We start from the raw sequence: 16,668 nt of genomic DNA on the forward strand, positions 1-16,668 counted from the left end.
TTTTATTCAGGAAACTGTACAAAAATTACAAAAACAAAAAAAGAAAAAGACAAAAAAAACCCCAAGAGATTCTCAAGTAATCGTTATTGCTTGTTTACATCACACCGGGACAGTTTGCACCTAGCAGCTTGTATGAAGCATTTTTTCACTCCAGACAACATAGAAAGCACACGTCTGTTATTTCTCGAGTTATTGTATGGCTGTGTTCAATTTGTCTTTGTTTTTTTTCTTTTCTGTGGTGTTCTATGCTAGAGGCAGAGAAGCAAGCGATAATCTGTACACTGTATACACAGCACACCCCCTCCCAACCCCACCCGTCTGCATCGTACCAGGACATCAGCACGTGAAGGCTCCCACTCCACTTCCCAAAAAAAAAAGAAAAGAAAAAACGAAACAAAAACCCTGCTCTGCTTCAAGAGGCAGTTGTGACCAGAAGGGGGAACCAAACCCTAAGGAATAAAATAAATAGGAACGAAAATGTTTTACTTATTGGTATGTACAATCTCTGTAATTCATTTTTTAAACCATATATGATTTTGACATCTTCTTCTGAAACTAAAGGACCAAGGTATAATCCATTATTCAGGTTAATCGAAGAATCTTCTCAGAAAGAATACAACCATTACTGTTAAAATTATAAAAAAAAGTGCCTCTTTCACACTTTTAGAAATCTTTTTCATGTTGCTACTAGGATAAAGAATCATCTACAATAATTAAAATGAATCTATACAGAAAAATAAAACTTAATTTAATACACTATATAAACCTCTTGACTAAATTAGTCTAATCATACAAATCACCATTCCACTCAAACCATTCTTCTGCAGTGTTTTTCAAGATCCGCTTTTTTTCCAACCGGATCTTCATTCTACATCTTAATTCTCACAACAACGACAATAACAACAACTAAAATAATAATAAAATAAAGAACAGCAAAAAGGCAAAACCGGCTAAGTGTTTGAGCTCCATCCATAAATGTGAACATAACTTGGGAGTCTTTGCTGCCATTTTGGAACTATGTGGAAATGTCACAAATGTGTGAGAAAGGTAGGACAGGAAAAAAAAAAAAAATAAAAATAAAAAATAAAAAAATCAGTGTCATTTTTTGAGATGAGATTGTAAATGGCCGCTGTCCACTGAGAGGAATACATTCATCAGAACAAGGGATCCCACCCACTGCTGCCCCCTTAGGTCAGTGTACCCCGCCAGGAGGCCTTACAGTAAGTCACACTACGGTGAATGCAGCTGGACAGGCAGACAGACTGGCTCATCACAAGGCTCTCTTCCAGGAGGGTTAGGCATGTTGAACAGAGATCCACCATCCTTCCCCAGCCCTCTCCACTCTCCTGGGTCTGTTAGAGGCCAGGCTCCTCTGGGACTGCCGAGGAGGCCCGGCCGGGACAGACTGCAAACTTGGGCTGGAGAGACGTGGTCGGGGCACGGCCAGGCTGGTTCAAGGGGCAGTCGGTTGGTTACATGTTTGTACAATTTTTAAAGGGCCGACGCGCTCCTTGCTCCAGCTGATCACTGAGGTTCAGGTTAAGAACTCCATGAGGGTCAACAGTATTTCTGCAGAGAAGGAAAAAGAGAAAAAGGTCACAACTTGCAAAGCATTTAATAAATACACAATGCAACTGAACACTTGAACTTGCAGAACTTGAACTTGTCCGAAGTAAATCAGTCACATGTGCAAAAAGACTATAAACAATTAGAAACCATCTTGGAACACACCATCATGTCTAAAACAAGTCAGTGAAGCACAACAGCCTGCGCTAATGGCCAACGGTAAATAATTGAAGTAATCTAAGTGCCAATATATTTCTATAATCCTGGAAGGAGGATAAATCAAGTGACAGATATACTGATATGTTACAACAGTCTGAAGTGCAGACAATCAAACAGCAGCACCTTGGTTAAATATTCATGACCCTTTATTGGGCTTAAAAGCATCACGGACAACAACAATGCAATTCAAATACCAAGCGAACAATACCAGGGAGACAAAGAAGAAGAATTAACTTGGTTGACATTAAATACTAACCAGAAATAGAGTGCCGACTAGGTGTAAATATTTGAACTTTTGCCTGATGTCAGTTGTGCAAGTGAAAGTCTGACTTGTCATCTGGCCAAATCAAAGTTTATCATCGTGTGTATGCACCTGGAGCAGAGGTCTCCAACGACTAACTCGCAAGCTACCAGTAGCTCGCAACCCCTTTCTGAGTGGCTCGCTAACAGTTGAAAGAATATGTAAATATTAAATAGATTTAATAACATAAAAGGGACTTGGTACACCTGAATTCTATCCAAATTCACAGGCATACTGCCCCATTCTGAGAGCAAATGATCATAGGTGTCAGTCAAACAAGTTGGGCTACCGTCACATTTGGTTACGTAACATCAGGCGATGTTAGCAGGCTAGCAAGCACACACCAGATTGACGACCATAGAAAATAACCATGCAAATAAAAACGAGAGAGAGAGATAGATAGATAGAGAGAGAGAGATAGATAGAGAGAGAGAGAGAGAGAGAGAGAGAGAGATTGTTTGCAGTTAGCCGTCTTTCCACTGCTCTTCTAAGTGATATATTCCGTCACCCGTTTTCACGTTGTTTATTAATGGCGGCCGAATATTTGCAAATGACGTGCTTCACTTCCTTATAAGTTTGCATTAGTTCTTGCTGTTTGGACGCAGAGAAGAGCGCTGCACACGTCTTTTCCATGAGTGTGCACTCAACAAAATTACTTGCACCTGGCTTGACATAGCCGCTTCTCATCCCAGCTTGGTGTACGTGCGAGCGATTAAGCCAGAATGATCAGACCAGACTAGTTCAAGGCTGGCTTTTTCATTCATCCCGGATGTCTTAATTCTACCTTCGTGCAATAGCCCTCAAGTAGAATCTCAACAGCATTCACAACATTTCTGGAACCAACTAGTGCCATAAAACGATAAAAACCTTCACTAAGCAGCTCTGAACATGTCTGCAGGCAGCTTTTTCTGGTCTGAATGTCATAAAATCAGAATTCAGAAGGAGATTAACAAGACTGAACCTAAGTGGATATAGCAAACATACACCGCTCTTGTTGACTGTCATCTGAATGCATGTGAACTACAGATGAAGGGAATTTGAGGGAAATTATATGATACAGTGGCCAAACGGAAAGTAAAGACAAGTAAAATAAGTGATAACATTGTTTTGTTTTTCACTCACATAACTACGAAAATTCATATGCAAATTCAGTGTGAGCATGATGAATTGAAATAGTTAATAAATGCATACAGAAAAAAAAAAGTTTTGATACAAAATTTGAGTGTTGGACAAATAATAAATTACATCATTATAATAATAATAATAAAAATATAACATAAAACAGGATTAGCTCTCAGCCACTTTAATTCCATCAGAAAGTTTATATGCGAGTTGAGTTTTCTTATGTTAAGTGAAGGAGCTGATTTGTCCAAAGTCCAGACTGGCCAGCTTTGAACATTATACAGTAACGTCTTTATAGTCTAAATGGTCTGGCTCTAAAGTGCCTGCTGCTAATTACATCATTGTCCTCTAAGTTCAAGTGAAGTATCAGAACTCCAGCTAGAGGAGTTACGTAAACTACCGAGTAAATTATTCACTAGCACGGCTGTTCAATAAGTGTACCCAAACACTTAGGGTCTTACGATAAGACAAACACATACATAGGCAGCTGGGAGCGGTGAGAGAGAAAGGCGAACCTTTTAGTTTTACTTGGTCCCCCGATTACTGTGTAAAAGTGTAAGGGGTCCATTTTGTTAACCTCTAAGGCTTAAATATTGAAAGTATCTGAGAATATAACTGGATCACTCCAAAATCGCTAATTTGGTCGGGCCACGCTTAACGATGTCCAACTTTGAAACACTAGAAAACAGCAATAGAAAAGTACATTTTGGCTAATTCTTGCTCCTCCTAGTTCCAAAAGTATCTTAATTCTTACCCTATTTTGAGAGTCATTGAGCCTGGTATTTACCTGTTCTTGCCCCATGGAGGGCAAGCCGGGTGAGGGCCCTGAGGCCATGGACGTGACACTCATCTGACCGGCCATCTGGCCCATGCTGCTGGTTGCCATGTTGCTGGCCATGGAGACATTGTTGAGGCCCATGCCGTTGCTGTTGTACATGTTGCCGTTACTCTGCTGGGTGAACTGCGGTGACGCCTGCTGCTGTGGGAACATACTGGGGAAAGGGAGGAAAAAAAATTGGTGAGCTTAAATGTTTTACTGTGGGAACAGAAAAGTCCCTTTAGAGCACAAAGAAAAGTACACATTTGGATGGAATTCTATTTGAATTTGGGTAGTCCTTTAACATGATTCAAATGTTGTCGTTTCCGAGAAGCAGGCATACAATTCATAGCAATTTTGACTTGTGAAATTAGCAAAAAATGTGTTTCCAAACAAACTGTGAACAGGAAGTAGAGGGCTGGCATAGAGTCAGTGAGTAAGCTGTGGCTACAAGATGAACCCTTTTTCTTTTTAAATTTACATTCCTGTTTGCACTTCACTCATGGACAGACAACGCTCACTGAATTATTACTATTCTGAAGAAAAATGAAAAACGTGATGATTCGTAGGCACGTTCTGCACTTATAGGTAGTGTCTTTTTCTATGATTTCTAAAGGGATTTATAGACATACATATACATTTCACTAGGAGCACTGTGGCCCCAAACTGAAAATTTCAACCAGAAATTTTAGGAGCATACATGGTAAATCAATAAAAGATGCAGAAATTACAATGTGCTGTTTCAAATTCAGTGTATCATTTTTATTGTACTCTTTTGAAGATGCAACATAGAAGGTAAATCGACAGCACAATCACTGTCATGAAAGTACTATATTAAAAAAATATACCATACATTCAAAATATGGGGTGTGGCGAGACAATACACGATATTATGACCACGAGATCGAGACGCAACAAGATTTTAACACTAAACTTTAACACTAAAATGTCAGTATTTTCTTTACAGGGGGCCTAATTTTAGCAAAGAGCTGTGGTGGTGCTGCAGGTGTCTTTGCATAGTACTTGTGTTAGCCGCGATGTAGCTGGACTGGTGGGGAATTAAGAGTTCAAAACGCAATTAATTAATTTTGATAGAGTCATTTTTTATTGACAATCGATAATCGAAGGATCCCTAGTTTATTGATAAGGAAGTTATATCCATCTTTACCTGTTGCCTCCCATGTTGCCCTGTGGCCAGCCGTTCATGTCAGGGGAGCCCTGAAATGCAGCGTTTCCTTGGCCCTGCTGCATCATTGGGGACTGTGTGTGGGCCATGCGTGGAGAAAGCAGGGGGCTCTGTGGTGTGCCGGGACCTCCAAAGCCACCGTCTGCCTGTTGGCTCATACCTGTGGTGGACGCATCAAGAAAGGTCAACTAGACTGCCTCTGCAGGGACCCGATTACAAAGTGACGCACTGAGTGTAAGAGCAGCATTCCAAGCAATTTACACAACCATGCCACATAATCATGAACGTTTTGGCGGAGAACGAGCAAATGAGCAAATACAATGATTAGTGTGACTGAAGACTGTCCATTCCAGTCTGCATTCAGGATTATTGACAGTTCATACTTCCTACATGCATGTAAGCAGTGAACAGGCAAGGAACTAGGAGGAAAGGGAATAAGGAGGTGGTTTAGGAGAAAAGGGTAAGAGAGAAGTAATGTCTAAGGGAAGTTACTGCTCTGTACAAACCCACAGGCCAGACTCAGATTAAGGAGTGAGGGATGAATCAAACATGTCATTATACAAATCAGTATTATACTAGATCATAGATTATGTCCAGATTACACACCAGGTACAGACTGGATAAGTGCTGTTTGGTGTCAGTGTGTATCCTCAATTAAGATTTGAGTACTGTGCTCTTGGTGCCCTCTGCTGGAGCAAGAGTGTAAAGCAAGGACACCATTTTGGAAAGTGCATAGAACAATGGCAATACACGATCACGCTTCCTGAAAACTACCCTTTATGTCATAAAAATAATGGAGGAGTAAAAAATGTAGTATGACCTGGAACATTAAATGGCAGCTGAATAATGCAGTCATCAGTACATGACATTACAAATCCGATGATTGCTGCAAGCGTGTGATGCTGTGCAAGTCATGTCAACGCACAGACACAATGGCACACACACACACACACACACACACACACACACACGCACACACACACACATAAGTACACACAGGTTGTAGGGCGAAGTGTGTGGTAGGCTGGGTTGTGGGAGCAGTACCTGAGTTGGGAAACTGAAAGGCACTGTGCTGCATTTGGGGGCTGAGTACGGCCCCGTACTGTCCGCCCATCATGTTTGTGTTTCCCATCATCATCTGTGAGGAGGAGGAGGAGGAGGTGGAGGAAGAGGAGGAGGTGCCATGCATGTGTAGCTGAGGGTTGGGGGGGAGAGAGGGCAGGCTGGGGGAGAGAGGGGAGGAAAAGGGGCTAGTAGGGGGAGGTGGCGAGGCCAGGCCTGTACTGGTACCGTAGCTGGGCGGGTAGGGGAACTGCTGGGGGTTGGCCTGGGGGATCCGAGGGTTACTCATGCCTCCGGCGGCCATGTTGGGAGGCAGGTTGAGGCCCTGGGCCCTCATGGCCATGCTTCTTTGCTGCTGGACCTGTTGGGCCTGCTGCTGCTGCTGCTGCTGCTGCCTCTGTCTCAGGTGATTACTCAGCAGCTCCCGCTGACGCTGCGCCAACATCTGAGCATTGATGGTCCCCTGGAGGTGGGAGGGGAATGATGTGTAAGTATAGAGGAATACAAAAAAGAAAAAGTGTCCTGGATCTACATTAAGTAAATGTACTTGTGCCTACAACACAACAAACAGAGCAACAGAAATAAAGCCATTACAATTACAGGTGCATCTCAAAAATGTGAATAATGTGAGAAAGTCATTTAAGAAAGTCAAAATTGTATATATTCTAGAGTCATTACATGCTAACTTAAATGTTTTACGGCATACAGCTAAAATCAATAGGAAAAATGTATCAAAATATTAGAATATTTCATTTTGAGTTAATCTATTCATGCCGTATAAATACCATGAATCGCTCAATCTGGTTCAGTACACACAACCGCAATCATGACCCCCTCCCCAATGAGGGTAAGCCACAGAAGATCATTCCTGAAAGGACTGACTGTTCGCATAGTGCTGAACCAAAGCATATTCATAGAAAGTTGACTGGAAGGCAAAAGTGTGGTAGGAAAAGGTGCACAAGCAACAGGGACGACCACGGCCTTGAGAAGATTGTCAAGCAAAGACGATTCAAGAACGTGTGGGAGCTTCACATGGAGTGGACTGAGGCTGGAGTCAGTGTGTAAAGAGCCACCACACACAGACATGTCCAGAGAATGGGCCGCATGTGTCCCATTCCTAGAGAAAAGTCCACTTTTCAGATGAGACTAAACGTTGCATTTCATTTGGACATCAATGTCCCAGAGAAGTACAGAATCCAAGTAGCTTGAAGTCCAGTGTGAAGTTTCCACAGTCAGTGAGGATTGTGGGTGCCGTGTCATCTGCTGGTGTTGGTCCACTGTTTTATCAAGTCCAATGTCAAAGTGGACTTCCAACAGGAGATTTGAGAGCACTTCATGCCTCCATCTGCTGAAGCTTTATGAAGATGCTGATTTCCTTTCCCAGTAGGACCTGGCACCTGCCCATGGTGCAAAAAACAGTACCTGGTTTGCTGACCATAGTATTACTGTGTTTGACTGGCCTGACCTGAAACCCACAAAGTATCTATGGGGTATTACCATGAGGTAGATGAGAGACACCAGACCCAACAATACAGATGAGCTGAAGGCCACTATCAATGCAACAGGGGCTTCCATAACCACTCAGCAGTGTCACAGGCTGATCACCTCCATGCCACGAGGCATTGATGCGGTAATTAATTGCTGTAAAGGGATTTCCATGAGCTGTAAGCCTTAATTATCAAAAAACAAAAAAAGGCTTTAAATATTTCACTTTATGTGAAATTAATCTAGAATAGATGAGTGTTTCACTTTTGGAATGAAATGATGGTACTTTTGCACAATAGTCAATTTGCTTTAGATGCCCCTGTACTTCAAGCAATCAACAAACTAAACACTACCTATAGTTATGACACCATGTCTGTGCAGACAGATTATGTGACAGTGAGGTGACCTACCTGGTTTGGAGCACTGGCTCTAAGAGGTAGGTTCACATTTGACACACTACTCAGCTGAGTCATCATTGGCTGACGGTTCTGGTGGAGACAAGAGACAGAAAAAGAGGTTAAGAGAATCACCAGCAAATCAAAATATCTTTAGAATCCTTAATTCATGCAAATGCATAAAAAAGATCTACTGGTCACTTCCAGCTAGTAAATAGTTGACTAATACAAACTAGAAACGATCAAAATAAGTATTCTGCATGAGATCATGTGGATTGAAATAATATTACAATAAATGCCATGGCAGGTAGACCTAAATGTCCCAACTATTCCTTGTGTGACCCGCCAAAATGTCAACCTAGGATTACACAACTGCTATCTGTGCGTTCGGTCACAAAGTTTCCAAACAGTGTAGTTACATCAGAAAGACTAAAAAAAAACATTGGACAGGATAATTTCCAGCAGTGTCATGTCATGTCTAGTCAATCATGTGTACCTGCTGTGACTGTAGCCGGTGCTGGAGCTGTAGTCGTAGCGCGTTGGGCTGGTTTGGGACAACAGTGGGCCTGAGACCTGGCCGGGTCTGCATCCTCACCATGGGGTAACCTGGACGTGGACCTAACTGGCTAGACATGGGGTGAAAGCCTGGCTCTTGCATGGGAGCACCAGGGTAGCCCCTTTGGGCCATGTGGGATGGTGGGGGAGCAAATTGCTGGGTGTACATGGGGGGCTTTTGGTCTATCATCATGGAGGGGTCCTGGGGGAACTGTTCCGGCTCCATTGATTGGTTCTGAAACAGGCAGCCACAGAAACAGATTAAAAAAATGTAGAACCATAAAAAGATAATAACAAAAAGTCACTAAAAAACTAAAATCATGAATGTGATCTCACTTGTTCTACCAGAGCAGGGATCCCCAGAGCACGGTCAATCTCCTCCAGGCCATCGAAATCTTTTAGTGCAGTATACAGCTGGGACATCAGGACCCCCTCGTCTACTCCACTGCCCTCACCAGAGCCGTGCCCCGTACTGCACAGCATTTCATCCTGGGGCACGGAGTGTACCGACCTGAGCAGAGTGGATGTAGGAGTAGGTTCTCATTTTTTCCCCAATATAAACTGTAGAAAACTCTTTGACCACAAATCTACAAACAATGTAATGTAATCTTGAGTAAGGAGGCCAGTAAGATTTTTAGTTTTAATATTTTTAATATCATGTAATAGTACAAGTGAGTATGTTACCTGGTCTGGTTCACAAAAGCTGTCTGGTCGATGGGCATCATGCTGTCTGGCCAGGGGGCTGTCTGATTGGGTGGAGCCTGTTGTTGGGAAAAATGGTGGCTGACCATACCAATATCCATATCAGATTGGGCTAAATGGGGGGATAAAACATAACAGATTAAGGCAGGATAGCAGAGTATGGAGAGTCAATTCTGGAGTTTTGGTCATGAGGAAAACCAACATGCAACCTAGATGATGGTCAATATTCTCTTAAACCCAGAACTGTTAGATGTTACAATTATTTCTGTAGGTGTTGTTCTTTTGTTAGCCACTGGGTGGCAACCTTTAACACTCAATAATATAAGATGTGTAAGTTGAAGTCTTTGCATCGGGCCTCACTAGTCTCTCTGCACCATACATTTAAGGGACTGTGTCTGATAATTCTGTAAAGGTGACTATAAAATGTTAGTGTTTCATTAGGTTTCTGTATTAAAATATACACCTGCTGCACCTGCTGTTTTCTTAGGGAGACAGGTTAGACGAAGAAACAGGGGCTTTACTGTCATGTGTCAATCTGGATTCTGTATATAACATAAAATCATCTAATTTCTGCGTATAACTCAATGTAACTTGTGTTTTTTGGACTCTCTGAGCTCTCACCATTGGCCATCATTGGAGACTGGAGCATCTGTCGGGGCCCTGGCTGGCTATTTGGCCTCATGGGAGCCCCGTTCGGCCCCATCCTAACCTGCATGGGACCTTGCTGCCCGGGGCCGGATGCTCCCAAAGGAGGCGCAGAGGCTGAACCCACCCAGCCCTCCTGCTGCTGCTGCTGTATGCCTGGCCGTGGACCGCCTTGAGTCATCAGTCCTAGGGGAGCAAACAGACAGATGAAAACATGCCTCAGGACAGACCTCAGTGGATGTCCTCTGTCTCCATGATGCAATGGTGTCATATATGGGGAAACACCATCTATGTGGTTCACGGGGAAATTTGAGGACTGCCAATATGTGGTAGTGACAATGACAGAAACTTTGTGCCAATTTGGGTGACTGAATATTTCCTGTCACAGGAAGTGAGTCACTGTGCCATGACATGATATGTCACAGGCTTTGAGTGACACTGAGATAGAGTGAAAAAGGTCTCTCCTCAGAATTTTCATCCACTTGTTTTTGTCATTGTCAGATTGCAAAGTAGGAATCACACATTAGAAAATGAATTCATTTCATTTCTTTTTGTGCTTAAAACCAAGTTCCATAAAGTTACTGTAAGTTTTCTAACCTGACATGTTGTGTAGGAAGTGTAATTCATTTTCTACAACTAATTCAGAGCATACATTGTTTGAACAAGCATTGGATCATTTTGTTATCAAGGTACCACTGTGATCACAAAAGCATGACTGTCACCCACCTGTGCTGACCATACCGGCCTGGTTAGCCATCATGCTGTGACTTCCCACCATGCCCTGCTGCTGCTGCATAATAGTGTATGGGCTAGAAGCCCTTATGGGGTACTGCATCGAGGGCTGCTGGGGGGACACATTCATGTCTAGAGAGACGCTCCTCACAGGGAGACCCCTGCCTGGCTGGCCTGGTCGTATACCTGCAAAATCTAAATGCAGGAATAAATGGGTTTAAGTCTAAATTGCAATAACAGAAAAGTCCATTTTAAAAATAGTTAAAAGTATTCCATAGCTACATATTCTCATGACCTCATGATAGGAATATTTTCTGAACTCTGTAACATTATAATAACAAGAGGTCTTCCGAGTAAGTAAGAGACTCACTCGTCGGGCCCATGCCAGTCCCAATGCCCCTATGTTGCTGCTGCGCTGCCATGGCAGGATTGTTCTCGGACATCTGCAGGATGTCATTGATGATGTTCTGTTTGTCCATGGGACTGGGCAACGAAACAGGCCGCGGCTCACAGAAAAGCTGCGGCTGAGCATTCTGCAGGTCATTCAGGATGTCATCCAGCTCTGAGGACTAAAGAGAACACACAGAGCGAGAAAGGGAAAGTGTGAAAACAAGAAACCACTTAGGCTTCCATTTAGAAACCAATTGATGCTTCACCTGCAGACACAAAAAGACAAATATACTTGGGGAGGGCATACGCATTTACCAAGAGCACACTTGGTCTGTAAACATTACAACACTCGCATGAGGAGTCTTTATCTGGGAGATGGGAACAGCAGGGTTGGCCTTGTTTGTAATACAGCAGTAACCCTGGGATAAAATGGACCACTTTCCATCAAATCTAGGCCACATGTCATTTTGACTTAGGTTATCAGACACGTACTAGTCCTCGATTACAGACTGGTGCTCTCAAAATGCCCAACTGCTCTCCTTTCCACAATTTTTCACACATATTTGAGAATTTTATATTCATTTCAACATTATTTTTGTCCCCATTGAGTGAAAAACACAGCAAAGACAGAAAAGAAGAGGCTACTGAAGCTGCTTTCTACTGAGTAACATGGGGGTGGCAGCATGAGGCGGCAGGAGTTTGGTTGGTGCCAAAGTTTGAACTGCTCTCTGCCCCCCTACTGTAAACAGCTGGACTGAGCCTGCCCAATACAGCCCAAGGCTGCATTCATCCACAGCTGGGCTTTGGACTATCTGGCTCGTTTTTGTTTAGTTTTTCACACAACTATCTTCAACAAAGACAAGGCCATGCTGGGATCTGCTTTCACTTGCTGAACTGAAGATTTGCTAAGACTATGAAAGATGGATCTCTTGGAAATAATTTTCAGTTTTTTTTCCTGACAATGGCACTGTCTCCTCTGTACATCTCTTTCTCTCAAAATAACAGTATATCGCAGTTGGATAGAATGCCTTAACCTACAGTAGAAAAACACCAATGTGACACAATTTCACCAAAAGTGGAACATTATAAACTTAACAAAAGGCAACATACATTTCAGCGTTAATGTATTGAATTTCATTTTGCGGAAAGACAAAAAAACCCAAAACAATGTAGGTTGTGGTCAAAATGGGACAGAAACCCCAACATCGGTGATCATATTGCTTCTTTGAGAGGCCTGAGGGACTTATGGTAAATAAGTTGCACTGGCTGGAACTGGCCACCAGAGTGCAGCACACTTGGAATCACTGACAACTCCTGATCGTGACATACTGTACAGCAGGAAAACAGCACACCAGCCACTGTTGTACTTCACTGTTCTAGACAATAGACCTGTATCTGTTAGGCATGTTAATGCTACTAAAGATAACAAGACTGGCAAAAAAATGCCTGATAGAATGGTTATCTCAAGTGGCCAAGGATTTAAGACTGCCTATGTTTTATTGTAAGATGCGGGAGAGATAGAGTGTAACAGAGTGAGGGTTGGGGGGTGGTAGTGGTGGGAGAAAAGCCCTAATGAGGTCAGGAATGATGTAATGCTCCTGTACTCTCTCCGTTTGCTCTATTCCTCCTCCTCTCCAATTCTCTCTCCTCCCACTTTCTATTCTCTTGTCTTCTCTAGTTGCTTTTACCCTTAATGGGTCCCATTTCTATCAATCCCTGTTACTCTCTTCTTTCAATGCATGTCAGTGCATGCATGGCAATCTGCGTCCTGCTTTTCTGCATCTTGGGCTGGTATACTGCAATCAGTTAAAACTGCAGGGATTTGTAAGACGAAATGAGCATTATCAAATATTTAGTCTCAAGGCATATCCCATCTGACGATCATTAGTCAAGTTCTTAATGTTTTAACGTTACTCACAATGGGAGCAGCTCAGGAGACCCACTATACATTACAAGTCATGTTTGTTTAAGAGTACACATGCATTTTTTAAAATCCTGTGTTTTTCGCTTCTGGCATTATCTCTTAATTCCCCCCGCAACCAGCACACATTAGCATCGATACCTAATAAAATGTAACTTCATTTGGTCCGTTTTTAAATTGTGGTTACAAATACCAGCAACACTTCCATGTACTTTGACAAGGTCTTGTAGATTTCAAGCTTGTTTGATACAGTGGGGACTCACCCCGTTTTGTCAGTTGCGTGCTTAGGAACAGCAGAGGCCGACTTCCTCACAGCAGGGTGGCGATGAGCCTCTGCTAAATGTGTATTCTTACAGTTCGACTTGAATCCCTCAACTTAAACTGATCATGACTGTAAATAAGTACGTTGTAATCATTATGTGATACAACTTCCTGATCCCAATTTCACGTACAGTATGTGCCCTAATGTCAATGGGGATGTAAGGGCAGTACGAGCACTATGCCCCTTTTGACCCGGCCCATGCAGTTTCATAGGAAAAGGAACTGAGAATCAGGGTGGGTAAAGCAGAACTGCCACTGTCAAAGTAAGGCAAAAGAAAAAGTGATTTCACTCCAGAATCATGCTGGTCAATCTAGTCACAGTCTAAAAGAGCTGAAATGGCATTTTTTTTTAAGTTACATCAACTACTGCAACATTTAAACTGGATTGCATGGAAGTCTGTGTCACTGTGCTGTCGGATGTAGTGACAAATTCAGCAAATATGAAAAAGAAAAAAAAAACATTTACAGAAAGGTACCAAGTATAGCTTTAAGTGAAATCCTCGTACTGCACTGTTTAAAGGGTAACTCGTGGAAGTGTTACTAGTGAGTACTTCTTGTTCCTTCTTTGTTTCTGGTATTCATTATGATGAGATGAATCCCATTACATGATTAGTAATTACTGATTTGTGTGACATCTTGGGGTTTTGAAGTTCAATTGAAAAGGGAAAAGTTGAACACAGCAACTTCATTTATGTTGTAATTTGTAACACTGCTGGATTATGTTTTACTGAAGGGCTGGTAATAACAATTCCAAGCAATCTGATGTTTTAATGGTCACATATTCACCAACACATCCAGTATAACATGCTGTCAGTATTTTCTGATGGTAGAGCTTACTCTTCAAATAATGATAGAGGCGCAATTATTTCAATGATATAGAATTACTCCCTGAAAACTTGACATACTGGACAAAAGAACCTGCCTGATGAGACAGTAGGTATATATATATATATATATATATATATATATATATATTATCATGTCCTATGTAAAAGAAAAAGAAGAACTGGCCTAGAGAAACTACTAAAGGACCTATTAAAATAGAGGAGCAGTATTGGAGGAGATAAATTCATTCATTTTTTCATCTTCTTGACCCACTTACTCATTCAGTGTCATTGAGGAGCTGTAGCTATTATGACCTACATCTGGTATACTGTTCTTAAATAAAAGAAACAATCAATATTGCGCTTAGACCTAGACTGATGTATAAATTGGCCAATAATGGTCTATCACAGACATATCGATATCAATTGTTATCAGCGTATATGTTTTGCGACACACGCTGATATGGAAACCTTTTTTTAACAGAACATTTAATGCAGGGTTGATTTAGAAATGTTGTCATAAAGCATTTTATCTTATTTTTTATATATTCTTTATTTAAATGGTCAGTAATTGAATGACACTTAACATGATGTTTATTTAGCTGTCAGTTATTTTTTTATTTATTCTTTATTTTCTCAGTGTTCATAACTAAAATAATGTGAACTAATGTTAAATATTATGTAACAGTTATTTGTTTCAAAAAGCAGCCTTCTGATTATCTTTGAAGAGTCATAGAAAAGGTCCATTTTAATTCCAGCTTAAAAATGTACTATGTCAAGCCTAAAATCGGTATTGGTCTCAAAAATCCCATATCGGTCGAACACTTGTTGAGCTGAGCTGCAGTGTTTGCAAATGCTGAAGCAACTAACAACTCATGCTACCACAGTGAACAGATTCTACAATATTACTGGGGATTTTTTGCTTAATTTGACAGATTTTTATTGATGTTATAATTAAGAATGTCTGTTTTGTGATGAGTCACATACGGTGTAGATTGAAACTGAAACATTAACTACATTTTTAACACAGATTAAAACAAGGATACTGTTGTTGTGGAAACAGGTTCAGTGTCAGTAGACAGTATGTTTACTTGACAATGTCTGCAATAACCACAGGAACACACACACGGCTCCCATCGGGCCATCGGACTAAAATGACCATACCTATAGTTCTTTCAGCCATCAGCTGAGCCGCTACTACAGAGCTCTGCTCTGATTTCCCATTTAGCTCGGCTGCAGCCATCAATAATTCAGCCCTCAAACAATCATGAGGAGGAGAGAGGAAGAGGGAGGGAGGGAAGAAGAGGCAGTGAGAAATCAGTGGGTGAGGTAAGTAGAGAGAAGAATGAGAGGACTTTTTAACTAGTACACTCAGCTTTCACAAATGGCCAAGCAGCAATTCACCAGTAAAGAACAGAAACCCTCTTGCACACATCTAATGAAGTCATGGCTTAGTTCATGTCTAACAAATGCCCTTGTTCTGGGTTAGAAACCACAGTTAACTGGAATGAGCCATCATTATGACTGTTTGAAGCTCTGAGCGATTTATTTGCAATCTAACTGTGAAACACAGATTGTTATCGATTTCAATGGTAGGCAGAAATTAAGCAATTTTGGGGGGGATGCGTAGAACACTCGCCAATTATAGAAAATAAAGCATTCAGTATCAAGACATGCATATTAAATTCTATTTCTCTCAATTTCTATTTCCTTCTATTGTTTCTGGTAGGTTGCTTGTTCTTTAAACACACCACTCCCTCTCTCCTCCATCTCCATGGTAGCAGAGAGGACATGCAGGAGCATATGGCTCATCATTTTCACTCTGCCTGCCGAGGCTGGGCTCTCCTGGGGGTATCTACACCTCTCTCATCTCTCCTTCTTTGTTCAGTTCAGCAGCAGCTTTTATCATACATCCTTCCTCTTCTTCATACCATATGTACCCAAGTGGACTAACAAATACTATACACATGCAACTGGCACGCACAGCTACCAGACGTTCTGCACCGCCGACCCTCTGTCCACACTGTTTCTACAGAAATGTGCCACAAAGAAAGAAGGAAAGAAGTTTAATGTTATTGACATTCTATTGGTATGAGTGTCGCCTAGACTACTGACTGGTCTAAGAAGAGGGAGGTAATGAGAGAAATAGACAGCAAAGCGTGCAAGCGCGTTCATGTACTTTTGTGTAATTCTATGTAATTCTGTGGTTTAGCAATGATGTCTGTGACAGAACTACATTTTGCGAGACATTTAGTAGAACGTGTCATACACAGGTTTCCTGTATGAAAGGTTGAGTCTCACCAAACACTGGTTTTCTTTGCTGCATTAGAGAACCAGCGAGCTGAAACCTCCACTAAACAGAACTTTAGAGTTTTACCAGCACTCTCCCTGCTCGCTCGGTTTTACTCTTTCCTCCTCTTCTCTC

General features: G+C 41.8%; 1 protein-coding gene across 4 annotated transcripts in view; it reads right to left on the reverse strand.

The window, feature by feature from the left end:
* Positions 1 to 334: 334 nt before the first annotated feature.
* The window catches only part of ncoa2 (nuclear receptor coactivator 2), a 60,712-nt gene continuing 44,378 nt past the window's right edge, over positions 335 to 16,668 (reverse strand). For 2 of the 4 annotated variants that reach the window (XM_083936287.1, XM_083936286.1), the window contains exons 12-22: positions 11,158 to 11,356; positions 10,782 to 10,982; positions 10,032 to 10,241; positions 9,393 to 9,522; positions 9,045 to 9,219; positions 8,650 to 8,943; positions 8,169 to 8,246; positions 6,256 to 6,736; positions 5,194 to 5,371; positions 3,996 to 4,200; positions 335 to 1,569 (exon numbers count right to left, since the gene is read on the reverse strand). In XM_083936287.1, the coding sequence (XP_083792413.1) occupies positions 1,558 to 1,569; positions 3,996 to 4,200; positions 5,194 to 5,371; positions 6,256 to 6,736; positions 8,169 to 8,246; positions 8,650 to 8,943; positions 9,045 to 9,219; positions 9,393 to 9,522; positions 10,032 to 10,241; positions 10,782 to 10,982; positions 11,158 to 11,356 (2,163 nt within the window). In that variant the 3' untranslated portion in view covers positions 335 to 1,557. The remainder of the gene's footprint in view (positions 1,570 to 3,995; positions 4,201 to 5,193; positions 5,372 to 6,255; positions 6,737 to 8,168; positions 8,247 to 8,649; positions 8,944 to 9,044; positions 9,220 to 9,392; positions 9,523 to 10,031; positions 10,242 to 10,781; positions 10,983 to 11,157; positions 11,357 to 16,668) is intronic. The other 2 variants (XM_083936288.1, XM_083936289.1) reach the window with 2 other exon arrangements.

The sequence above is a fragment of the Echiichthys vipera genome (assembly GCF_963691815.1).
Source record: "Echiichthys vipera genome assembly, chromosome: 21".
In the NCBI taxonomy this organism is placed as follows: domain Eukaryota; kingdom Metazoa; phylum Chordata; class Actinopteri; order Perciformes; family Trachinidae; genus Echiichthys; species Echiichthys vipera.